General features: G+C 42.8%; 1 protein-coding gene across 1 annotated transcript in view; it reads right to left on the minus strand.

Annotated features, from left to right (window-relative positions):
- Positions 1-228: 228 nt before the first annotated feature.
- Positions 229-27351, minus strand: part of SF3B1 (splicing factor 3b subunit 1) — a 128364-nt gene continuing 101241 nt past the window's right edge. The window contains exons 14-25 of the mRNA XM_069983565.1: positions 24395-24665; positions 21936-22081; positions 21701-21847; positions 21501-21626; positions 21111-21332; positions 19599-19781; positions 19377-19488; positions 19181-19301; positions 18966-19097; positions 12064-12336; positions 9236-9452; positions 229-569 (exon numbers count right to left, since the gene is read on the minus strand). Coding sequence (XP_069839666.1) covers positions 411-569; positions 9236-9452; positions 12064-12336; positions 18966-19097; positions 19181-19301; positions 19377-19488; positions 19599-19781; positions 21111-21332; positions 21501-21626; positions 21701-21847; positions 21936-22081; positions 24395-24665 — 2109 coding nt within the window. The 3' untranslated portion in view covers positions 229-410. The remainder of the gene's footprint in view (positions 570-9235; positions 9453-12063; positions 12337-18965; positions 19098-19180; positions 19302-19376; positions 19489-19598; positions 19782-21110; positions 21333-21500; positions 21627-21700; positions 21848-21935; positions 22082-24394; positions 24666-27351) is intronic.

The raw sequence follows: 27351 nt of genomic DNA on the forward strand, positions 1-27351 counted from the left end.
ACATAAATTAATAAAAAAAAATAACAAATTCAGTTTTAACACTTTCAGATTTTTTTTTTACTTGGCGACACATTCCCTTTAAATATTTAAGCAAATACAAAAACATGTTAACAGCTCAAAGAATAAGTACACTGAGAAAAAGGCAAGCACAACATGGACTTATTTTACACAAAATGTTTATTTGCCTAAATACACATCCCTTTTAAGCACCAGGAATGTCTGAACCACAAAAAGAATGATCAAAAAATGCAGATATTTAATGACATCACAGCTTTCTGGGCCACATTTTTACATGAAAACATGCTTATCTAAAACATATGCTATAAAGCTTCTGCAGGGAACCTTTAGTACTACTTCTAAAGCACTTAAGCATTTAAAAAATAAAAAAAAAAGAACAAATGAGACATGTTTTATAAGATGTAATCAAGCTCATAACGAATGTAAGTGTTCTTTTCATCATTGTAGATACGAGGATAGTGTGCAATAAGCGCATCTTGTGATCCGATATATATTGAATTGTAAATTTTCCAATAAACGTCTCTGACCTTTCTGGCAGGATGGAAAAGGCCCTACGAATAAAATTTTAACATTTAATTGTAATAATTGAACATACAACAGAAAGGTTACATAGCAGAACACGAGTGTTAAAGGGGATTTTTCATCTTTTTACCATTACTAAATGGAAACGAATAACTAACAATTTTGTTCTGTGTGTCAAATTTCCAAGCAATTAGTGGCCCATTTACTCTGCAGAGCTTAAAAAAAGGGGTATTTCACCCCCCAAAAATTTTCTTTTATAAATCAACTGGTGCCAGAAATTTGTAATTTACTTCTATTAAAAAAAGCTCAAGGCTTCCAATACTTATCAGTTGTATGTCATGCGGGAAGTGGTATTGTTTCCAGTCTTAAGAGCAGAAGAGGTTTTCTATGGGGATTTGCTACTGCTCTGGACAGTTCCTGACATGGACAGAGGTGACAGCAGAAAGTACTGAGAGAGACTGGAGAGCATACACCACTTCTTGCAGGACATACAGCAGCTGATAAGTACTGGAAGATTGGAGATTTTTTTCTCTAGCAATGATTTAAAAGAAAACATTTTGGTGAACAACCTCTTTAGATTTGTATGTGAGCTCTATGTGAGTATATTTGTACACAGCCTATATGACGCTCCACTTTAAACCTCCTTTTATATGCTCTACCATCTTCAGTCTGCGTGAGCTGTCCTGTCCCATAATTAAACTTTACACTGATGTGTAACTTTCTCTTAAGGGTTGTATGGCTGATTAAAGCATAAGGGTTGTATGGCTGATTAAAGCAAAGGGCTGCATAAACAATCTAGCAATTGTTCAACCCTGGGGGTTCAATTATCAGGGTGAGTAACATCCAATAAGTTTACCATTTATCTGCTCCTTAACCCCTTAAAAGGAGGCCTGTCACCCCCCGTGCCAGGGTGACAGGCTCCCGACCCCCAGCTAGATCCCCTTATACTGACCTCATCTGGCAGAGTCCCGCTCCTGGAGCCGGTCCCGCGATTGAGAACTCCCAGTCAGAAGCCGGTCCGCACACTGTGGAGATAGGCTCCACACCCCCAGCTAGATCCCAGCTATGGACGCCGGACCTATCTCCACAGTGTGCGGACCGGCTTCTGACTGGGAGTTCTCAATCGCGGGACCGGCTCCAGGAGCGGGACTCTGCCAGATGAGGTCAGTATAAGGGGATCTAGTTGGGGGTCGGGAGCCTGTCACCCTGGCACGGGGGGGTGGGGGGGGGGGGGGGGGGTGGTGACAGGTACTCTTTACAACACATGGCGTATATTTACGCCCTGCAGTCACCTCAGGGAGTTCAGAGCAGGGCCGCGCAGCGACCCCGCTCTGAAGCGCCGCGGTCCCGGGTGGGGCATGTAACCCGGGACCAAGGCCCCCTAGGGGATTTCTAGTATAAGTACACTGATCTCTCATTGAGATCTATGCTGTATTGTTATACAGCATAGATCAATAAGATGGGCACTGGATTGCTTCCAGCTGCTGCAGCCAGAAGCAATCGAGTGCTGATCCGGGATCAGCGCCATTACAGCGCAGACCCCGGCCCAAGCCAGATGTGTGGATCGCTCCTCCAGGACAACATCCCGGGGGGGGGGGGGGGGGGCGATCCACCCCACTAGACACCAGGGAGCGGCTGCAGTAAGTAATCGGATGCAGCTGTCAACTTTGACAGCTGCATCCAATTACTTAATTAGCGTAATTGGATGCAGCTGTCAAAGTTGACAGCTGCATCAGATTACTTACTGCAGCAGCTCCCTGGTGTCTAGTGGGGTGGATCGCCCCCCACGGGACGTTGTCCCAGAGAAGCGATCCACACATCCGGCTCGGGCCAGGGTCTTTGCTGTAATGGCGCTGATCACGGCTAAGCAATCCAGTGCCCACCTCATTGATCTATGCTGTATAACTATACAGCATAGATCTCAATGAGAGATCAGTGTACTTATACTAGAAGTCCCCCAGGGGGCTTCTAGTAAAAGTGTCAATCACCCCCCTTTTCCCATGTTATAAATAAAAAAAAAAAATAAACAAACATGTTTTGCATCGCTGCGTGTGTAATCGCCCTGAACTATTAAATTTATCACATTCCCGATCTCACACAGTAAACGCCAAGAGCAAAAAAATTCAAAATTGCGCATTTTTGGTCGCATCAAATACAGAAAAAATTTAATAAAAAGTGATCAAAAAGTCGCATATGCGCAATTAAGGTACAGATAGAAAGAACACATCATGGCGCAAAAAATGATCTAACACAGCCCCATAGACCAAAGGATAAAAGCGCTATAAGCATGGGAATACAGCGGTTTTAAGGAACATATATTTGTTACAATGGTTTGAATTTTTTACAAGCCATCAGATAAAAGAAAAGTTATACATGTTAAATATTTTTGTAATCGTAACGACTTGAGGAACATGTATAACAAGTTAGTTTTACCCCAGGGTGAACGGAGTAAAAACAAATACCCCCCAAATAAAAAAAATGTGTTATTTTTTTACAATCACCACACTTTGAATTTTTGGGGTTTTGCAGTGTACTTTATGAAAAAATTCAGCCCGCCATTACAAAGTACAATTAGTGGCGCAAAAAAAAAGCGCTCATGTGGGTTTCTAGGTGAAAAATGCAAGTGCTATGGCCTTCTAAACACAAGTAGGAAAAAAAAAAAAGCGCAAAAATGCTAATTGGCTCTGTCCTTAAGGGGTTAAAGAGGACTCAATTTAGTGAAAGTTGATCTACCTACTTTTTACACCATTTAGATCCTACCTTTCTTTTGGCTGTGCTTTTAAAGTGCCACTGTCGTTTCATTTTTTTTCATAAATAAATAGTAAAGGCGATTTTAAGAAACTTTGTAATTGTGTGTATTAGGCAAATATGCCATTATCTACATTTTAAGACTTTCTACAGGTCCCCCCCCCACACACACACACACACCTCTCTCCTTCACTGCTCATCAGGAAATCTTAACTTGCTTACATCAGACGAGCCCTGTCTACTCTATGGAAAGGGGAGGGGGAAGAGGGAGATTAGTCACCAACAGAGAACAAAGGATTACAAAGTGGGAACTGTGTGAAAGCCAGTTTTTAGAGGTCAGTGCTGACTTTTTGGTGCCTCATCTCCCTCCACCCCTCCCCTCTCCATAGAGAACCATGAAGACAGGGGGGAGAGCTTCAAACTGCTTTTTCATGATAAAAATGCATTTTTCAGCTAATAAACCCAATTACAAAGTTTCTTTAAAATCACCTGTACTATTGAATTCTGAAAAAAAAAAAAAAATAAATAAAAAAAAAAAAAAGGGAACCGACAGGTACACTTTAACCCCTTAAGGACAGAGCCTGAAATGGCCTTAATGAGAGAGACAAATTTTATGAATATGACCTGTGTCACTTTATTCATTAATAACTTCGGGATGCTTTTACCTATCCGGCTGATTCTGAGATTGTTTTCTCGTGACATATTGTACTTCACATTTCTGGTAAATTGGAGTCGATACTCATAACAAATCTTTATGAAAAAATCCCAAATAATGTGAAAAAATGTGAAAAAATGCATTTTTTCCAACTTTGAAACTTTTTTGCGTATACAGAAAGTGGTTATACCACATAAATTATATATTAAATAGCATTAGCAACATGTCTACTTTATGTTGGCGGCATTTATTAAACTATCTTTCATTTTTTTTAGACAATAGGGAGCTTAAAACATTAGCAGCAAATTTCCAAATTTTCAGTCAAATTTCAAAATCAGATATTTTTAGGGACCTGTTCAGGTTTAAAGTGTATTTGAGGGGCCTGTATGTTAGAAAGCCCCACAAAGCACCCCATTTCAGAAACTGCACCCCCCAAACTCTGCAAAAGCATATCCAGAAAGTGTTTTAACCCTTTAGGGGAGTCACAGAAATAAAAGCTAAGTGTGTAAGGAATTTGAAAATTTTAATTTTCTGTGCAGAGATTTTATTGTAATCCAATATTTTTCATAATTATAAACCTATTACCAGAGAAATGCACCCCAATAATTATTGTCCCGTTTCTGCAGTTTATAGAAATACCCCATATGTGACCCTATTGCGCTATTTGACGCAACCACAAGCCTCAGATATAAGGGAGCGCCTAGTGATTTTCAACGCCTCCGTTATATTTGGTCATTTTTGACTGTACCACTTCAGGTTGGCAGAGGCTCTGGGGTGCCAAAACCTAAAAAACACCCCTAAAGGGACACCATTTAGAAAACTACACCCCTCAAGGAATGTAACAAGGGGTGCGGTGAGCATCTGGACCCCATAGGTGCTTCACAGATTTTCCGAACAATATGGCGTGAAAAAAAAATATATATTTTTTTTACACTAAAACGTTGTTCTAGCCTTCAATTTTTCATTTTCTTAAAGGGATAAGAGGCAAAAAAAGACACAAAATGTGTAACGCAGTTTCTCCCGAGTACGGAAATACCCCACATGTGGCGATAAAGTGCCAAGGGGGCGCAGGACGAGCCTCCAAAGGGAAGGAGCGCCAATTGGCTTTTGGAAGCTGAATTTCACTGAAAAGAATTTCAAGCGCCATGTCGCATTTACAAAGCCCTCGTGCTGCCAAGACACTGGAAACCCCCCACAAGTGACCCCATTCTGGAAACTACACCCCTCAAGGAATCTAACAAGGGGGGCAGTAAGCATATGGACCCCACTGGTGACGGGCACAAATGTGGAACAATGTGACGTAAAAGTAAAAAATTTCATTTTTTCACTTTCATGGCACAAATGTGCCCGTCATCAAGGGGTCCATATCCTCACTGCACCCCTTGTTAGATTCCTTGAGGGGTGCAGTTTCCAGAATGAGGTCACTTGTGGGGGGTTTCCAATGTTTTGGCAGCACGAGGGCTCTGTAAATGCGACATGGCTTTCATCATCCATTCTAGCCAAATCCAACCTCCAAAATCCAAATGGTGCTCCTTCCCTTGGGAGGCTTGCCCTGCGCCCACATGGCGCTTTATGTCCACATGTGGGGTATTTACGGACTCGGGGGAAATTGCTCTACACATTTTGTTTTTTTTTTCCTCTTTTAACCCCTTGTGAAAATGATAAATTCAAGGCTAAACCAACATTATAGTGTAAAAAATGTAATATTTCATTTTCACGCCACATTGTTCCACATTTGTGCCCGTCACCAGTGGGGTCCATATGCTCACTACACCCCTTGTTACATTCCCTGAGGGGTGCAGTTTCCATAATGGGGTCACTTGTGGGGGGTTTTAACTGTCTTGGCGACACAGGGGCCTTTTGAATGCAACATGGCCCCTCGAAATCCATTCCATCCAAATCCAGCCTTCAAAAACCAAATGGCGCTCCGTCCCTTCGGAGGCTTACCCTGCACCCGAATGGCGCTTTATGTACACATGTGGGGTATTTCCGTACTCAGGGGAAATTGTGCTACACATTAAATGTTTTTTTTTTATCTTTTAACTCCTTGTGAAAATGAAAAAATCATGACAAGATTAATGATTTAGAGTAAAAATTTTACAAAAATTACACTAAATGTTGGTCTAGCCTTGATTTTTTTTTCCATTTCTACAAGGGGTTAAAAAAGAAAAGGAACACAAAACGTGTAGGGTAGTTTCCCCTGAGTACGAATATACCCCACATGTGGGCATAATGTGCCATATGGGCACAGGGCAAGTCACCAAAGGGACAGAGCGCCATTTAGAGGCTGGAATGGAGGATAGAGGCCATGTCGCAATTACAAAGCTCCTGTGCTGCCAGGACAGTAGAAACCCCCGACAAGTGACCCCATTCTGGGAACTACACCCCATAAGGAATCTAACAAGGGGTGCAGTGAGGATATGGACCCCACTGGTGACGGGCACTTACGTAGAACATGTGCCGAGAAAATAAAAAATACAATTTTTTTCATTTTCACGTCCCAAATGTGGCCGTCACCAGGGGGCCATATCCCCGCTGCCCCCCTTGTTAGATTCCTTATCGGGTGTCGTTTCCAGAATGGGGTCACTTGTGGGGGGTTTCTACTGTCCTGGCCGCACAGAGGCTTTGTAATTGCATCATGGCATCCTCTAATGGGAATGGCGGCCATACCTAATTAGCTGGGGAAAAGGGACCATTCTAATTTATTTGGGGGTATTAGGCCAATTATTAGTTTTTAAGGTTGGAAATGACAGGTGTCCATCAAATTCAACCTGTGTTGATCCAGAGGAAGGCAAAAACCCCTCGTGAGGCAGACGACAGTAGCCTCATCACAGGGGAAAATTCCTTCCCGACTCCATAATGGCGATCAGAATAATCCCTGGATCAACGTGACCCCTGAAATAGGAATAAGGGACAGAATTTAGATAATGTAGAACTCTGATGACGTGTGGTGCGCCTTGGAGCGATCCAGTATGCAGAGGCCGGGGTGATCAGGACAGGTGTCACACTGGTAAATGTTGTCCTTCCCGATCCCCCTGTTACACCCCACTCTGCACTTCTTCTGAGGTCTCCTGTTTTCCAGTGTGGGGGACGTCACCTGGAAAATGTTGTCCTGGTGCGATACGGGGTCCTTCATATCCAGAAGCGCTGGGTCCGCTCCATGGCTGCTTAATATTAGGGCTCTATTACTACTTCTGATATTTTCGGATCGTGACGCAAGCTACAGTAGCTCGGGCAGCGAGGGACCAGAAGAGGGGGTGCTGGTATAAAAGTTATCCCCGTACAGGTGGTAACCTTTATCCAGCAGTGGGAAGATCAGTTCCCGGACGATCTTCCCACTTGTTCCGAGGATGGGGGGGAGGGGGCATCTGGGGTCATCTGGGGCTGGATTCGGGTGTCCCTTCCTACATACACTCTAAGGGTACGTGCACACTGCGGAATCGCGACAGATAACCCTTCGTGCATTCCGCAGTTGGCACCCGCCGGCGGACTGATGCAGGCGCACGTCTCCGTCCGTGTCATAGACTCCATTCTATGCACGGGCGGATTCCGCTCTCCGTCCAACGTGTTCATTCTTTGGACGGACGGTCGAATCCGCCCATGCATAACATGAAGTTTATGACACGGGTGGAGACATGCGCCCGCATCAGTCCGCCGGCGGGTGCCAGCTGCAGAATGCACGAAGGGTTATCCTTCGCCATTCCGCACTGTGCACGTACCCTAGATCTGTAAGTGTACCCTGAGGTACGCTCACACAGTTTGTAGAATTTCACACCATACCGCCATCTCTTATTGGGACGGTACTGGCGGAAAAGACGTGTCTGGGGGGCAGCGTACGCTACGCTACCCCCAGACACGTCACTGGATGATGAGGATGATGAGGATGAATGGAGGAAAGAAGGATCCCCCCATTCATCCTTACTGGCTGTTTCGGTGTCGGAGGCAATAACGTATGCTTCCGACACCGAAAACACCCTAGGGGCCATCTTTATACAGGGACTAGTATATGGGGTATGTAGTGGTGTAGTGTCAAACTTTATTCAATGTAGTGTGGTGTAATGTAGTGTTTTTTACGTGTTTTTTTACAGTAAGTATTAAAAAAAAAACTACGCCAACAAAGCAGTTGCTGATAAATGCCACACTTATGTGCGGCACTTATTAGCAGACCGTGGCAGTAGAATATAGAAAAAAAACACCCTACGCCAAAAAGGAGGAGTTGCTGATTAGCAGCGCACTTTCGTGCGATGCTGATCAACACTCAGCGGCGATAGGGTGCGGAAAATAGAAAAAAAAAAAATTGAAAAAAACAAACAAAAAACAACTTTTTCTACATTCTGAACATCCCTGTAGCTGCTAATAAGTGTATTACACATATCAGCCGCTAGAGGGCAGCAGAGCGCAAAATACGGAAAAAGCAGACGCTGGAGCCGAAAATAGCCGAGAGAAGCCGAACGTGACGTCACGGAGGAAGCCGAAGACCCGAACGAAGACGAGAACGCCGCGAACCCGGAAGACGCCGATCAGGAGCCCAGGACAGGTGAGTAATGTACAAATACCTGCTCTGGACCCCTCGGCTACCTAGCTGAGGGGTCCAGGGCAGGTATTTACTATATTGTGGGACTCTGATCGCCGTGCCACCGGCCCGATCGCCGTGAACGGCCGGGCCAGTGGCACGGTGACCACCATTACTTTTTACAGTAATGGCGGTCGGTGCCGTTCTCGGACAGCACCGACCGCCATTTTTTTCCGGGTCATCGATGACCCGGAAAGGTTCCGATCGCCGCTATTGGCTGATCTGAATTGATCAGCCTATAGCAGCGATCGTAAGCACAGGGGGTGTTAACCACCCCCCGTGCCGTGAAGCTAAGATGGCCTGCTATGATTTATAGCAGGCCATCTTCCCCGACCGCTGTGTGTGAACACACAGCGATCGGGGAAACATCGGGCGTACCTATATGCCCGTTTGCGTTAAAGCCCAGGCAACGTGGGCGTATGGGTACGCCCGATGTCGTTAAGGGGTTAAAGCATGTGTTTTTTTATTTTTTTACCTTGAATTATTTTTACTCCCAGACCCAGGCTGCCAAATAATGCAAGTCTGTGCATTTGTAAAAGGACACTGAACCAGGAATAAACGCACACTGCGCAGACTTCTCCTGGCTTGTTCTGCTATCACAGTCTGAACACTCAGAACACGACCGATGACATGACCACTTTGATACGTCAAAAGGTTTTTTTCAGTGCACATTTAAGTTTAAAAAGAAAAAAAAAAAAAGTAATTAAAATATTATTTACCTGTAAGCAGTACTGTAGCATTCTGCAAGGCCCAATAGCAACTCTAAGACCTTCAAGAGCTCCCATAACAGCTTGGATTACATGAGGAGAGGTTTCAAATACATTCGGCCATACATAATTTAACAAATGGTTCAAAGAATCTTCGCACCCAAATCCATATACACCTAAAGACATATGCTGCACAACTGCACTTGCTGTTTGTCTATGCACAAGATCTCTGTAAGACACAAAAAAAGTAAATTCTTCTAAAATCCAATTTGTACCTTAAACACTCATTTTAATTAGCAGTAAACGTTAACGATCATATTAAAGTGCTAGGATCACACAGTTTTTATTTCTATTCAAGGCATGTTATACACGTATTAAAAGAAAAACAATTATGCGTTAATGGATATTAAGAAAAGATACTGCTTTAACTCACTTTTAACTCCTTCCCCCATATGGACGTACCGACACGTCCAAATCTGCTTGCCGTTCCTGCTGATGGACGTGCCAGGGATGACACGGGCGCAGGGGGGGGGGGCCTTCTGTCAGTGATAGCCGGGCACCTGCCGAGATCTGGACTGAGCCCTATAGGAGCTGCGATCAGTGCGATCGCAGCACCTATAGTGCTGCATGAAGGGAGAATCCTCCCTTTGTCCTCAATTGGGGCTGTGCAGTAAGATTGCACAGCCCCGATGGAGCTGTGACATCAGGGGGCTTCCCCGAAGCCTCCTGGTGTCACAGCTACGGTAGCTGGTCAGGCTCAGCCTAAGGCTAAGTCTGATCAGCTTTTCCTATTACAGGCATATTGTACTGCAGTGCTGATCAGAGGAATAGTACACAATTTTAGTATCGCCGCGTGCTTAATGACGCTGACAATACAATTATTACATGATTAAACCTGTGTGGTGACCGAGAAAATTTTATATTAGAAGAAAGCTAATTTTTTCATGAAAAATAGCATTTTTCACAAAATTTTGTTGCATATCTGCAGATATATACAGTATATACAGTGAGTACACCTACTAATACTGTACACTGAGCAATTTTACTATACTCACTGTATATACTGACAGCAGCTCCCTGTGTACCTCAGAGCTAAAATCAGGCTCTCCTGCTCTGTGGTGTTTCTTTCTATGAGATGGTTGACATAGAGGAGCATGTGACCATGCCCTGCACCAGTGTCTACCACTGAGCCTGTATATGCCTATTGTGGACACTGGGGGGGGGGGGGGGGGGGGGGCGGGGCAGGGTCACATGCTCCTCCATGTCAATCATCTCATAGAAAGAAACACCACAGAGCAGGACACCACAGCTTGGATGAGGGGAGTGTGATTTTAGCTCAATGAGGTACACATGGAGCTGCTGTCAGTACATACAGTGAGTACACTTACTAATACTGTACACTGAACAATTTTACTAATACTGTACACTGAACAATTTTACTAATACTGTACACTGAACAATTTTACTAATACTGTACACTGAACAATTTTACTACAAAGTGGCCAAACCCTTTAAGCTATATAGAAAAAATATATGCATTTGTGCAGACCACATTTTATCTCTGTTGAAATCAAGGAAACAAACTGATGAGATGCAAAAACCCACTGAAATCAACGGGGGCTTAAATGGATGGATCAGTTTATTCTAGTTTCCCACTTCACAAAAAGATGAATTAAAAAACAAAACAGAAAAAAACACAGCAATTTAAAATTATAAATACTGAAACACTAAAGTGGACAGAAAAACACAGCCAGAACGAATACAAACTACTGCAAAAAGTAAATCATGATTTTTTCAATTCTCTTTTTTTGACGAGAAACAGCTGAGATACAGTAAGGTGTCATCAATTGCCATAAGTTTTTTTTACACTGGGATCCCGTGATCTTGTAAACAGGAACCAAACAATCTTACCTGAATTGAGCGCTTAGATGAGCATGTTCCCTGCTGCTCCATTAATTCTCTATGGAGTAAATAGAGTAGTGGTGAGCATGCTAGTCTCTCCACACTATTCAGCCGGAGAGTCCTCTGCGGTTAGACACCAGCAACCAAACAGCATACTGTGAGTTTGAGTTATAGTTTACGAAAAGCCAGAGAGCCAGATTACAAATTTCTAATATTTCTTTTAGCTTACCTGTAATATCTATAAATACACATTACCATATTGCAAGCTAGAGGTAAAAAAAAAAGGTGTGGCAAACTGTATGCAGCTGTACCTGGCATCCACTGCAAGAGGCTTTCTTATCTGGTGGACTGGCAGCCCTGATGACCTGCCAGACGCTGTAAACTGTCATACTGATAACAATGGGATCGGTTCAAGCATCAGTTTCACTTAGGTGCTTTTCTACTGCATTAAAGGGAACCTATGCCAGGCCATGTCACAGTTGGCAGGGCCAGGGGGCAATGTAACAACAAGTCCTAACTTCTCTCTCCGTGCCCACACTGAAAAGCAGGACCAGCCTTTGGAACCCTGTTGGAAGGCATTGCCTCTGCATCCATCCCCCACCCCGAGTTGAGGAAAATGCCTGTCACGGCTGATGGACAGCCTGCTCAGCCAATTAGTGACTGGAGCAGCGGCCAGTCCATCAGCCGGGTCATGATTTGTGCAGTGCCTGGCGGTGGTCCCAGAGTGAAGATCCAGGGCTGAAGAGGCACAGGAAGTGAGTTACTACCCTTTGTTACTTTCCCCCATGCCACTGCCTTTAAAGAAGAAGAAACAAAAAGGGGGGGGGGGGGGGTCACACTTCTTTAACAGTCATAAAACTAATTTATTTGTTTTTTTTGTTTACCATAACTGAAAATACAACTGAAAATATAAAATGTAAAGTGTTAGACTAATTTACCTGTCCATCAAAGCATCTTCAAGCAGAGGTGTTACAGCATAAATATAATCTTTTCCCATTTCTCCAATGTATTCAAAAAGGAAGGACAGAGATTTTAACACACCATTCTGGACATTCAGTTCTGGCACTCTGTATTCATTCATCAGCGCAGGAAGAACAGTAAACGGTGAACATGTTTCAGCCACAATAGCAATAGCCACTGTGGTGCACACTCTATTTTGTCTTTCTTGTACTTTTAAGTTATTTAAAAGTGTTGCAAGAACATCATGAGGTCTAGAGAGGGGGAGGAAAAATCAAAACCAGACTTAGGATAGACTTCAAAATAACAATATCATGGTCAAGCAAAAAACAGAACCATTTTTTTTTTTAAATAAAAAGCTAAATTTAAAATTCCCACCACTACACCACTAATATGGTACCAACTAACTATAGATCATAGTGGAACAAATTAGCCTCCAAGCAGCTCTGTAGGTGGAAAAAAAAATGTTATAACTCTGGAGGAGATGTATAGAACAGCGCCGGGAAGCTGATCCTTTTTTTGAACAGTGACCCAGATTCCACATACTGCGCTGTTTTATTCCTGGGCACTGGCTAGGACTGAAGCACTGGAGATGGCCAGCCTGCCCCCAGTGGGAAGAAACCCTCTGTAATGCGGCTCCATCGATTCCTATGGAGCCATGTCATAGAGGGAAGGGGTTTTTTTTCCACTGGGTGCAGGCTGGCCCACCTTAAGTGCTTCTGCCCCGAACGGTGCCCAGGAATGAAACGGCGCCATAAGCATGAACCTGGGCGTGGTTAAAAAAAAAACAACAAAAAAAAAACAGGCTGTTATTTCCACGGAAAAACGAATGTACTGCAGTTAATTAACACTTTAAATGCCTAGAAATCCTTACCCATGGTGGTATACTAGGCAGATCAAATTACTGTGTAAAAAAAAAATAAAAAAGTTTTTTCATCAATAAAAAAATACCATCCTATAATAAAAGTTTTAATCTCCTTTTTCTCGTTTTATAAATAAAAATGTGATATGGCTGTATGCAAAAATTAGTCGAACTACTAAATTATCGCATTCCCGATCTTGCACAGTAAAAAGAACCGCAAAAATGTCAGTGCTAAATTGCTGATTTTTACCTATACTCAAGCAAGGTACCAGTTATGGTAAAGTACAGATAATGGCATAAAAAATGACACCTAATAGCCCCATAGACCAAAAAAAGATGATTGTTTTTGTACTCACCGTAAAATCCTTTTCTTGTGGCTTCATTGGGGGAAACTGCACCAGTGGGTATAGGCTACTGCCACTAGGATGCGACACTAAACAGAAGACGACTACTCCGTCTGGCAGGCTATACCCCTCCTACAGACACCAGGCTAACTCAGTTTAGTCACAAGCAGTAGGAATTAGCAAACAAAAACACAGGTAAAAACCAGGCTGGTCCCGGGAACGAGAACCCAAGAACAGAACAAGGCCCGAGAGCAAAAAAACAAAAACAAAACAGGTTGGGAGCAGTCTCCCCCAAATGAAGCCACAAGAAAAGGATTTTACGGTGAGTACAAAAAAAATCCTCTTTTCTTGTGCCTGTCATTGGGGGACACAGCACCAGTGGGATGTACCAAAGCAGTCCCAGAGGGATGGGAAAAAAATAAAGACTACAATCCCCATGTGGCCTGCCTAACGCACGGCGACCTGCAGAACCTTGCGACCCAGACTGGCGTCAGAGGAAGCCAGGACATGGACCTGATAGAACTTGGAAAAGGTGTGAACCAAAGCCCAGGTGGCAGCCTTGCAGACCTGGGACACTGAGGCCTGATGGCGAACCGTCCAAGAGGCCCCCACTGCCCGAGCAGAATGAGCAGTGACCTGAAAGGGAGGAGCCCTTTGTGCGGACCCACTGGAAATACAAACGGAGTCAGAGCGATGAAAAAAAGCTGTGATGGACAGGAAAATCCGTATGGCCCGGACAAGGTCCAAACAATGCAGGGACCGTTCCCTAGGATAGGAGGGCACAGGGCAGAAAGAGGGGAAGACAATGTCCTCATTAAAGGTAAAACGCTGATACAACCTTCAGCAGGAAGGAAGGAAGGAAGGAAGAGGGCGTAGCACTACCTTATCCTTGTGGAGGAACAACAAACAAGGGGAGCGAAAAGAGATCGCCGGCAATTCAGACCCTCTACGAATGGCTGTAATCTCCACCAAGAAGGCGACCTTCCAGGAAAGGAGACGAGGAGAAACTTTTCGCAGAGGCTCAAAGGGAGGGCTTTGCAGGACCTAGAGGATTAAATTAAGGTCCCAGGGCTCAACAGGCTGTTGGAAAGGAGGAGCAAAATGGGCCACACCCTGAAGAAAGGTCTTCACTTGAGGGCGAAAGGCAAGAGCCCTCTGAAAGAGAATAGACAGGGCGGAGACTTGAGATTGCAAGGTGGAATGACTGAGGCACTTGTTGAGGCCAGATTGCAAAAATGAATAATCTTGGGCGTGGAGCACACAAAAGGATGAAAAGTATGTTCTTCACACCAAGAAAAGAAGGCCTTCCCCATCCGGGCTTCAATTATGGTTTGGATGACCGATTCTGAGAAACCACGAAACTTCAATACGACAGATTCAACAGCCATGCAGTTAAACTCAGCTGAGGTAAATTGTGGTGGAATATTGGCCCTTGTGAAAGGAGGTCGGCCCGCAGGGAAGATGCCAGGGGGCGTCGGCAAGGAGGTGCACCATGCACCAGCGCGGCCAGTCTGGAGCTACAAGAATGGTAGGAACGCCGAGTGCCTTAATGTGCTTCGGGACTCGTGGAAGAATGGGCAGAGAAGGGGAAGGCCTAGATCAGAGAACTGTTCGCATGGGGTCACCAGGGCATCCACCGCGAACACTCGAGGGTACCTGTCTAGAGTCAAATAAGTGGGGAGTTTGTGGTTCAGCCATTGATGCAAGTAGATTCACGTCTGGGAATCCCCAACACCGGCAGATCTGAAGAAACACTCCAGGATGCAGGGACCAATTCGCCTTGATCCAGTTTCTCGCGACTGAGATAGTCTTCTGCCCAATTGTCCACCCCAGGAATGTGGACTGTCGAGAGAGCCGGAACAAACTGCTCCACCCAATGGAGACCGCGAGCAGCCTCTGTCATGACAAGAGTGGCTCCTGGTGCCGCCTTGATGGTTTAAATAGGCAACCGTTCAGGAGGTCGGTTCACTGAGGCAGGGCTAGGAAGATGGCCCGGAGCTCCAGAAGGTTGATGGGAAGCCGAGACTCCATTGGGGACCAAGAGCCCTGAGCCGTGTGGCTCCCGAAGACAGCCCCCACCCGGACAGACTGGCATCCATGGAGAAGGCATCAATCTTCTTATCCACTGGGTCTGTGAGAGAGGTACCATCTGCCAGAAGCAGAGTAGCGGACTTGGAGAGACGTGAAATAGGAGGGTCCAAAAACGGGGGCACCGTCCATGTATAGACCAAGTCAGGGGAGAAGGGAAACAAAGCCTCTGTCCATTTAGAGGATGGAATCCGACAATCAGGGTGTTTCCACTCCTTGTACAAGAGATCTGCAATGTCCTAGTGACTGGGAAAAAGCAGGGTCTGTCACTTATGACGATTAAAGGAGACCTCACTCCTGGATGTAGAAATGGACTCGTCCTCAATATGCAAGGTGTCCCTGCACTGCACAGATCAAGGCCTGCACTGCAGAGGCCAGCTGATCCTCCCTTTCAGACTCTGAGGCAGTCAGAGGGGTCCCCTGAGATGGTGGAGAGGGGTCGCTGGAAAGCGGAACCGCCTGCAGTGTGTCTGACTGGAGAAATGTCAGAGGAACACAGAGAAGGTGACCAAGAGTCTAGGGTCTGTTATGAGACTGTTCTCTGTAAGGGGAATAAGGAGATATCCTGGAGGGTGCCACTGGTGGAGGGCAACCGCTCAATGTCATGAATCATGACCTGAGACAGCTTCGAGAGGTCACCGATCGCCTGGGACAGGGACCTGGCCCAGTCAGGAGAGGCTACATCTGAACTAGGAGGGAGGGCCTCCTGGGAGTTGGCACAAGGGTTAAGGCACAGCAGGCAGAGGGAACCAGGTTGACCGCAGGGGAACTTCTTATTACAGCAAGCACTGCTGTACGAGCTGCCTAGGGGGGGGTCGTACCGGGGACCAGACATGGTAACTAGAGGAGCTGCCTGGGGAGTGAAGGAGAGGATTTCACCCACTGGGTGAGCCTACCCAACCCTGGAGTTGGTGCTGCAGTGGATGGAGAGGCTGCTGCACAGAAACCGTGGTGCTGAGGCTGAGGGAACAGCAGCCCACCACAAGCTGCGCTGCAGGGAAGGAGGAGAAAGGGAGGGGGGCACAGGAGGAAAAAGGTGGGGGCTACAGTAGCCAATGAGATCAGAGCAGGCGGGAAGGGCCAAAAACGGGCAGGCGTTCCGCCCCTGTGACATCACTCGTGTGCGCCACGGCAGCCTAGCACCGGCAAAAGCCGGGGAAGAAAGGATCCCACGAAAAAAAACCTGCTGTCCCCTAGGAACTGCTGTCCCCTAGAGACGCCCTCTAGCCCCTTCTTCCTGAGGTGCCTGGAAAAGGGGGGGGGGGGGCTACAACTGAGTGAGCCTACCAACAGGGGAGCTGCAGGAGAGGGAGGGCTGTGTTGCAGGTGCTGCTGGGGCACTGGAGTAAGATGGGCACAAAGAGCTGCTGTACTGCCTGGGACAGGGGGACAGTACTTGGCCAGGAAGAGCCCCCCTCCCTGCTGAGAGAGAGACCCAAGGGCGCTAGGGACAGGAATACTCACCTGTCCGGAGTATTCAGGTGGGCGCAGGGTCACCCCTTCGGCCACCTCGCACGGGTATCCTGCCGCAGGGAGCGGCCATTGGTGGATGAGTGACCGGCGCAGGGGGAAGTAAAAAAAGAAAGAAAAAAAAAACCTTTCAGTGCACCCTCAGCTACGTCTGGTGTGGCAGCCCACGCCGACGGTCCCCCTGATAACCTAGGAAGGAAGAAAAAGGTGCATAGCACCTGTGTCTACCTTTTACGGACACTAGACTAAAACTGAATTAACCTGGTGTCTGTAGGAGGGGGTATAGCCTGCCAGGCAGAGTTGTCTCCTTCTGTCTAGTGTCGCCTCCTAGTGGCAGTAGCCTATATCCACTGGTGCTGTGTCCCCCAATGACAGGCACAAGAAATAAAATCGTTATAAGGAAGGTAATAGAGCAATTTTAAGAACACTGGGGACATTTACTTAGGAGTCTAATTTGTGTAACTCTTCTAATGAGGCTTGGTGTATATTTTGTTCCAATATTTATTAAAATTTAACACTGCCATAGTGAATGCATCTAAGTAAAAAAAAAGTTGCAAAAATCGTTGCAGTACAGTAAAAAAAAAAAAAAAAAAAAAAACACATTCATCTGGTATTGACAAGACGTAAGCCTGCACCAGTTTGTGATAAAATGATGAACTGGGCAGAAACCTCGGATTATGCAAATTTTTGGACGAATACTCAAAACAGGCAGATTACCCTTTAAGGACGAAGACAGTTTTCATTTTTGTGCTCCTCGTGTTTAAAAGGCCACTTTGCTTGTATATTTTCCCTTACAGACCCATACGAGCCCTTATTTTTGGCGACACCAATTATACTTTGCGATTACAGACTTAATTTTTATGTGCAGTGACTTACGGCGACTGAAGGAGACCTCACTCCTGGATGTAGAAGGGGACTTGTCCTCAATATGCAAGGTGTCCTGCACTGCACGGATCAAGGCTTGCACTGCAGAGGCCAGCTGATCCTTCCTGTCAGACTCTGAGGCAAGATCAGGAATGTGATAATAGTTCGGGTGATTGATAAAATTGCCCCTATTTCAATTTTGTAAAAAAGTTTTAATTTTTTTTTTTTTTTCAATGACAGGCAAAATTTTTGCATAATATATGCTGCGAAACCAGAAAAAAAATTATATGCGTGGTGAAACTGAAGAAAAAACACAATTTTTTTCTTTTTTTTAGGGGGGTGGGGGGGGGGGGGGTGGTGAAGGGGGCTTCATTTTTATGCTGTCTCCCCAATGGAAAAACGGATATGTTATATATGTTCCTCAAGTCGGTACGATTAAAACGATATGCAACTTGTATAACTTTTATATTAATTGATGGCTCATAAAAAAATAAAACCTTTTACAGAAAATAAACGTTCCTTAAAATCGCTCTATTCCCATGCTTATAGCGCTTTTATCCTTTGGTCTACGAGGCTGTGTGGTGTAATTTTTTGCGTAATGATCTGTACTTTCTAATGGTACCTTGATTGCGCATATGCGACTTTTTGAAAGCTTTTTATTACAATTTTTCTGGATTTGATGCAACCAAAAATGCGCAATTTTGCACTTTGGAATTTTTTTGCACTTACACCGTTTACTGTGCGAGATCAGGAATGAAAGAAATAAATTAAGATTTTGGGCAATTACGCACGCAGCCATACCAAACATGTTTGTTGATTTATTTATTTTTATTTATAAATGGGAAAAGGGGGGTGATTTGGACTTTTATTAGGGGAGGGGGTTATTTATTAATAAAAACCCTTTATTCTTTTTTCACATACAGTAATTAGAAGCCCCCTGGGGGACTTCTATAACCACAGCACTGATCTCCCATTGAGAGGGGGGGGGGGGGTTTGGGGGGAGAGATCCCCCACTAGAAACCAGGGACAGGGGCCACATACACTATTCAAATACAGCTGTCAGCTTTGACAGTTGCATTTGAATGGTAATTAGCCAGCCACGGAAGCTAAGACCTGCGGTCCCTGGCTGCACATAGAATCAAGGATCGCGGGCTGCAGAGAGGGCTCACGTCGGGAGCCCTCTCTGATCCTCCTTAACAGCCGCGTTGTTAAGAGGTTAGGATAATCAAAAGCAGGAAAAAAAGAAAATGGTTACCCAATTGCTTTAGCAATGTAGCCGAAAGTGTTAACAGTGGCTCTTCTGATCGCTTTTTTATGAGCTTTTAGCAACTCCAACAATTCAAAACAAATCCTCATCCATTCTCTTGCGGATACATATTCAGCTCCCCTAAGAGAAATAAAGAAATAAAGGAATTTTAGACTACAGGAGGAGTGGAAAAAAACACACACAAAAAAAAACTAATCTCATACCTGTCAGCAATCCGACCAACCAAATCAATGCAGTTTTCCTGTACTTTTTCATGCCTGTTTTTCAAAATGGGTGTAAGTCTTGGCAGCAAGTCTTTTATTGGAGGAGTCATTTTATGCATACCTATTAGGAGATAATTAACCCTGTAACTAATAAATTTCTATATATTTGATATGTAAAAGTGTCATTAATAATTACCTATAACATTAACAATTGCTTTTAGGGCTCCTAAAATGCTTCCAAGTACTTCAGGATACTCCTCTCCAAGATACTCATACAAAACCACACCTAAATGGCCCATTAACTTTTCCTAAATTGATGGGGAAAAAAGAAAAATAAATAAAAATATATATATCCATCCACAAAAAATGTGCCAGCTCATTATTTTGCAATATCAGGAGGTTATATAGGCAAACCTACCTCTTGACAGGTTTTCATGACCACTGCAGTTCGTGAAATTAAGTCTGCAGCTTGCTGTCTCACTTTTGCAGATTTGTTGTTTAAGCGCCACAAGACTGTTCCACATATCTGGGGCAGATATGGTTTTACTCTTTTTCCAAGAGCATTGACAACCGTTCCAAAACCATTCAGCATCACAGAGTCCTGGGTAAAAAATATCACATTTAGCCATAACTACAAAATCATCAAGATCAGTAATAAATCATTACTACCTTGGAATCAATACTGGGTCTGCAAACTGGAAAAATAAATAATTAAAAGTGTACATGTCACTGTATGGCCTTTTTAAATTTTACTGAGCAGACAAAGCTGTCAACGAAATTACCAGGTTGCTGTGGAAACATCCTAAGCACAGACGAGTTCTGTACATGAGCCTTATTAAAAAGGACAGGGCTTGTGCCCTAAAACTTGTTTTCACAGCAACCCAAACTTTACTCGGCAGCTGCACTTGCACAGGTAAAGATCTGCCTTAACCTCTTAACGACGCATGACGGGTATACCCGTCATGCGGCCGTTAAGTGTAAACAGAAATATTTTATGGAAAAATTCAGCCTGTCATTGCAAAGTACAATTAGTGACGCAAAAAATTAGGACTCATGTGGGTCTGTAGGTGTAAAAATGCAAGTGCTATGGCCTTATATACACAAGGAGGAAAAAACGAAAACGCAAAAACAAAAGTTGGCCCGGTCCTTAAGGGGTTAAAGCATACCTATTTCTAAAACTAACTTTTGAGATGGCTGACATGTTAAAAGTTATTGATCAGAGCTGGTCTCACTGCTGACATTCACTCTGATCAGAAAATATATTTGTGGCAGCATGATGGAATCCCCAGCCGGCCACGCAGTCTATCAATATTCCCCGGCTGGGGAGAGGATCATACAGCAGTGATCTTTCCCCAGCTATATTTTCTGATCAGAGAGGGTCCCAGCAGTAAGACCCGTTCTGATCAATAACTTGACATGTCTCATGACATCTGAAAAGTTATTTTTAGTGACTGTGCCTATTTAAGGCCCTATAAAAAGAGCTGATTATCTGTCAAATGAGGCAAATATCACCTCATTTGATAATTGCTTATTAAGCGATCCCTCAAACTCACCCTGTCAAAAAAATCATTTATCATCTCACTATGTAAGGAAAGTGTATTTGACTGCTAATTAAAACAAAGGGGCACACAATCTAGATTAGATGTTTAATAGGCTTTGTAAATGAGTGCCATTTTAGCAGATCAGAAGTTTTTTACTGTGCAACTCTGGGTGTTTAACAGAGGAACAAAGAATTACGCAGCTGCAGAGTTCCTCCAAGCAACACTGCCGCTTGCATATCAAAGTATGAGCATAAACTTAAAACACAGACAAAATCAAAAAAGTGTTTGATGGCCAATTATATAAAAATATAGATAATTTCTAGAACTGTAAAGCTTTGGTTCATGTTTACAAGTTTCAGTTAGCAACAGGAAAAAAACTGAATACATACTTCTGTAGTCTGCTCCTGGAAAGCATAAAGGATTCCATCAATCAACTGCTCTTCCAATTTGTGGTCAATATCTGCAGCGCCAAGATTTCCCATAATTTTTTCTATTGTTTCCATAACCATTTTTCTGTATTGTTCAGCTTCATCTTTTAGGTCATCAACAATTCTAGAAATTATTTCTGCAGCTCCCACTTTGTTTGCAAGTTCAACTGTGGTGTCCACCAACTACAAATAGAGAAGGGGGAAAAAAAAAACAAAGAAAGAAAAGGTGCCTTTATTTAAGGGCTGCAGCCTTGTATTTTATTGCTATGTATATATGTTACGAAGCCTTGAAAAATGTTATAAACCTTTACTAAACCATAAAATTGAGAGGAGAGACAAAACTGTGCTTACCTGTCTGTAGTTTCTTCTGTCTAATGCCATTCTATGCTGCCAGAAGTGTTTAAAAAATGGGGGGAGAATTTCTGTCTTTATGTAATTTGCTTCTACACCGTCGGTACCACAGCACTGCTTAACAACCTGCAAAAACAATTAGCATTAAACTCTCTAAGTACTTATATTTAATAATTTAAGAGAAACAAAAGGATTGTTACCTTAAGCACTATTTTCTTCATTTCTTCATCAGGAGACTGAAATTCTCTGATTAAAATCAACATCACTTCTCTTGTATAGTAGTTTGCATACTCAGCATCCATGAGAGGAATAAGGTATCCAATAGCCTTTAAAAATGCAGCAAGTCCCTGCAATGCACAAAAAAACAACAAACAAAGCTTAAAACCTGCTCATCTGTAGTGCAATTATCTCGAAATATTTAAGTCTCACAAGTACCTTTCCTCTGTGCTGCCGAATACCTTTCCACAGTGGCTTTAACACTGAATCAAATGATTCAATGCCATAGGGAGTGGCCGCTTCTGCTAGCGCTGCAATAGCCAAAGCACTGATTGTACGAACTTTCTGTTGCTCATCAACCAATCCTTAGAATAAGAAAAGCAAAAAAACTTTATGCAGATGACAAAGAACAATAACTGGTAATGCTGAACATTACAGCTTTGAGAAACACCTTAAGGGTGCGTTCACACCTACAGGATCTGCAGCAGATTTGATGCGGTGTTCAGTTATTTAAATGAAATCTGAAAGTGTAATAAAAATAAAGCCCTGTAGGTGGAAAAATAAAAGCACTATGGCTCTTAGAAGGCATGAAGGAACATTGCATTAATTTGACCCAGAAATCCATGCAAGGGCTTTGTCTTGAAGGGGTTAAAGGAGAAGTCCGGCGAAAATTTTTATTTAAGTATTGTATTGCCCCCCAAAAGTTATACATATCACCAATATACACTTATTACGGGAAATGCATATGTGCAGAGGGCTGCTTAGTGTCCCTCCAGTGCCCTGTGTCGCTCAGTGTCCCCCTGCCATCATCCTCTCCAGCAGCCACAGCCTGCATGGCTCTGGGAGTCGGGTCGTGACATCACCATTTTATTCAGGAAGTGAAGCCTTGATGCAGTAGTAAATGCAGGGAAAAAAGCACTTTATGTGCATTTCCCGTAGTAATTGTATATTGGGTATTTGTATAACTTTTGGGGGGCAATACAATACTTTAGTAAAAATTTTCGCCGTACGTCTCCTTTAAGAAACTTAAGGAATTTAAAATAAGCAACAAATCTACCCGGGAAATTGAGATGTGAACTTAGGGTCCCATTACACAAAACAGTTAATTATTGGCCGTACTTGGCTGATTACCGGCTGATAACAGTTTCATGCAATAGCTCATGCTGAAATACAACGATCAGCCGACACGCACAATATCAGCTTATAGTAGTGTTTCAGCATGTTCTATTATTCTGACAATGATAGTGATGGTCTACTGCCCGTCATTCCATGTTGTATAATCAGTGGCAGCAGACTGTCGCTCTTTACTATGGGCATCCCAGACAATCTAAGGCCATGTAATATGGCTCTTACTCTGTTACAAAGATTTCCTTTTCAATTAAAAGGGGTTGTCCACTTTGTATTAAAAATTTTAAGTAACTGTAACTGAGATTAGTAACTGTACTCACTGCACTTACTGACAGCAGCTCCATGTTTACCTCAGAGTTTTGTTTTTTTCTTATTGTCAGCCTTCTAGTGGCAGCAGCCTATAACCCGTGGAGTCTGCCCCCCCCCCCCCCCCCCCCCCCCCCCCCCCCCCCCCCCCCAACACGACGCACAAGAAATCAGACTCCCCTCCTCTAGGCTGTGTCGTCATCCTGCTCTGTGGCATGTGAACCCTGTCTCTAGTGTCCACCACTGAGCCTATATATGACTATGGAGGATACTGAGGGCAGGGCACATGCTCTTCCATGCTCCACAGAAACTTCAGCACCAGCAGTGTTCGCTAATTAACCATTTAGATGCCGCTGTCAAAACTGACAGTGGCATTTAAATGGCTTTTAAAAGCCTTCCCTGGTGGTCCAGTGGCCGGATCTGCCTCCCACGATGCGATCTCGGGAAGTTGATAAACTATACTTACCACCCAGGTCCTCTTCGGGTTCCTCTCTCTGTCCCAGTGCAGCAATTGCTACAGGCTGTCTGCAGCAGCCTGAAGAAATCTAACACAGATCACATCGATCAATGCATACACTGCAATGTTTTGCATGGATCTATATAAGCAACCATGATATTGCTTATAGAAATCCTCTAGTGGGAGTATAAATAAATGTTAAAAAAAAAAGTAAATGTAAAAGTTCGGGGGTGAACTTTGATGCAAACTTTTAAAAAGGTTTTTTTCCACATTTATGAAATAAAAATATAAACCAAAAATTTCTAAAAAAATTTTTAAGTCACTGTGTGCAGAATCACCAAAGCTAAAAAGTTATCACTAGCCTGATCTCTCACAGCAATCAGTGTATACGCCAAAACCTGCAAAAATTGCAAAATTGCAAAAATTTCCAAATTTTGGTCACATCCATAAAAGAAATGTAATTAAAGTGCATATATGCAAGTGTAGAACCGATTAAAAAAAAATACAAAATCTTGGCACAAAAAATTACCCCTCAAATAGCCTCAAACACCACAAAATAAAAGTGTTAAGGATCAGAATAAAGCAACTGTAAACACATTTTTTAAAAGTTTACATTTGTTTAAAAGAGAAAAAATAAAGATATATAAATTGCCTATTGTTATCAAACCGACTTGAGGAACATACATAACATGCCATTTTTTACCACACAGTGAATGGCTTAAAGGCAGTACTTTCAGAAAAAAAAGCAAGTAATTTTTGTTAAAAGTGGGGAAAAAATTAATCTTACCATGTTCAATAATCTCCACCAAACTTCTGAGATGTGGCAAAATAGCACATCCCATAAGAATGGCAATTTGCTGCACAATCTTGATTCCAGTGTGACGTGCTTGCCACGATTTCTTACTTTTGCAGACAGCTTTCAGGAAAGGAAGCAAGGAGGGAATTCCAAGGGCAGAGGCAACCACTGCAAAAGCTCTGGCAGTTGTATTACGGACATATTCATCCATATTGTCTATATCTGGTCTCATTGTAGAAATCATTGTGGCCAAGCCAGCAGCCTAAGATAAGAAAGAAAACACTCAAAATTAAAGAGACTTCACAAGTAAGAAACAGCAGCGGGTATTCACTACCTATGACACAATCCCATCACCTGAGCTCACATGATACCGCCCCAACACTTCTGCGCTGTACATGAACATACAGTAAGTTAAGAACATAAAAAGACTATAAATTAAAAAACATTATTTCCTAAATAAAATTGTAGTAAAAATATACAACCTATTAAGCAGCATAAAACAAAACCACCCTTCCACCAATTTTGATATAGCCAGGTCCTCCAGAAAGACAGAGAGGTAGGTATGTTTAAGATTAAAGTGTTTATTCAACAGTATTATAAACTAGATAAAAGATAGACTAAAAACAATATTAATTGATAAAACCTGCAAAAACAGTCAATAATAAACGTATAACATTGATGAGTACTCTATGCATGCATGCAAAAAAAAAAAAAAAAAAAAAAGTGTGATGAAAAATGAAAAAAATTGAAAAATATATGAATGAATAAAATAAGAAAAAAAAAAAATAAATATAAAAAAATAAAATAAAAATGTAAAAATAGATAAATAAATATATGGGAGTTGGTCTGTTTATGGATGTTGACCAAGTAATACAGCAATATGAGTAGTAAGAAAAAATATATTGCTGGAAATGGATATTAGTTCATATTCCATATCCTTTATATTTGTAGTTGCGGGCATATACCGGTAATTTCAAATATAAAGGATACGGAATATGAACTAATATCCATTTCCAGCAATATATTTTTTCTTACTACTCATATTGCTGTATTACTTGGTCAACATCCATAAACAGACCAACTCCCATATATTTATCTATTTTTACATTTTTATTTTATTTTTTTATATTTATTTATTTTTTCTTATTTTATTCATTCATACATTTTTCCATTACACTTTTTTTTTTTGCATGCATGCATGCATAGAGTACTCATCAATGTTATACGTTTATTATTGACTGTTTTTGCAGGTTTTATCAATTAATATTGTTTTTAGTCTATCTTTTATCTAGTTTATAATACTGTTGAATAAACACTTTAATCTTAAACATACCTACCTCTCTGTCTTTCTGGAGGACCTGGCTATATCATTCTTTTTCTGTTTGTTCATCTCTCCTAGGGTATAGGAGCCCCTTCAGGTTAACCTCGTTAGACTTAATAGACAGTTGATCTCGCACTTACATTCTAGTTTTTCACTTCCACCAATTTTACCTTTTACCCAACATATAAAAGGAGGAATTTACTGAAATAGGTGCCAGTAAACTAGCGTAAAACAGTGTAGTTCAAACAAAAAGTTTAAAAAAAATTTTTTTTAGACAACCTTGCAACTCTAGAAACTTGACGTAATGATTTATAAATTCACCTCAATTAAAGGATTAGCTGATAGAAGAGGAGCTTATTTAAAGGACAACTCCCGCGGGACCTGGAGAGAAAAAACAAAAACAAAACACAGACACACCCCATACTCACCATCTCTCCGGTGACTATCGCCACTTGAATCGCCTGCCGTCCGCGTCTCCATCACCTCCGGCTGCAATCCCCCTTACTTCCGGGTCCATGAGAGGCTGGCTGGAGCGGATCACATGGCTTCCAGCAAGCTCAGCCAATCAGGGCCCCAGCCAATGAACTTGCGCACCAGCAGCCTTCTCATCTCCCATTCACTTGGGAAGAAGACCTGGCCCGCCCCGCCCCACAGCTCTGACGACATTGTCACAAGATGGCGCCCTCGAGAAGAGGACGGTGTCAACAGTAACTGGTAATGTATACTTTAACTTCGGGGGGCAGGGGGGATTCAGAAAGTGGGGGAAGGAGGCCAGGCCACTTATTTACACACATTACAAAGTTATATAACTTTGTAATGTGTGTTCAAGTTTAACCCTTTAAGGACGTGGCCCATTTTCGTTTTTACGTTTTCGTTTTTTCCTCCTTGTGTTTAAAAGGTCATAGCACTTGCATTTTTCCACCTAGAAACCCACATGACCCCTTATTTTTTGCGTCACTAATTGTACTTTGCAATTACAGTCTGAATTTTTGCATAAAGTACACTGCGAAACCAGAAAAAAATTCAAAGTGTGGTGAAATTGAAAAAAAAAACGCATTTCTTTTATTTGGGGGAAATGTGTTTTTACGCCATTCGCCCTGGGGTAAAACTGACTTGTTATGCATGTTCCTCAAGTTGTTACGATTAAAACGATATATAACATGTATAACTTATATTGTATCTGATGGCCTGTAAAAAAATTCAAACCGTTGTTAACCAATATACGTTCCTTAAAATCGCTCCATTCCCAGGCTTATAGCGCTTTTATCCTTTGGTCTATGGGGCTGTGCGAGGTGTCATTTTTTGCGCCATGATGTGATCTTTCTATCGGTACCTTGATTGCCCATATACGTCTTTTTGATCGCTTTTTATTACATTTTTTCTGGATTTGATGCGACCAAAAATGCGCAATTTTGCACTTTGGGATTTTTTTGTGCTGACGCCGTTTACCGTACGAGATCAGGAATGTGATTAATTAATAGTTCGGGCGATTACGCACGCGACGATACCAAACATGTTTATTTATTTATTTATTTACTTTTATTTAAAACCTGGGAAAAGGGGGGTGATTCAGACTTTTATTAGGGGAGGGGGCTTTTTACTATTAACAACACTTTATTTTTATTTT

The sequence above is a fragment of the Dendropsophus ebraccatus genome, chromosome 9 (assembly GCF_027789765.1).
Source record: "Dendropsophus ebraccatus isolate aDenEbr1 chromosome 9, aDenEbr1.pat, whole genome shotgun sequence".
Taxonomy (NCBI): domain Eukaryota; kingdom Metazoa; phylum Chordata; class Amphibia; order Anura; family Hylidae; genus Dendropsophus; species Dendropsophus ebraccatus.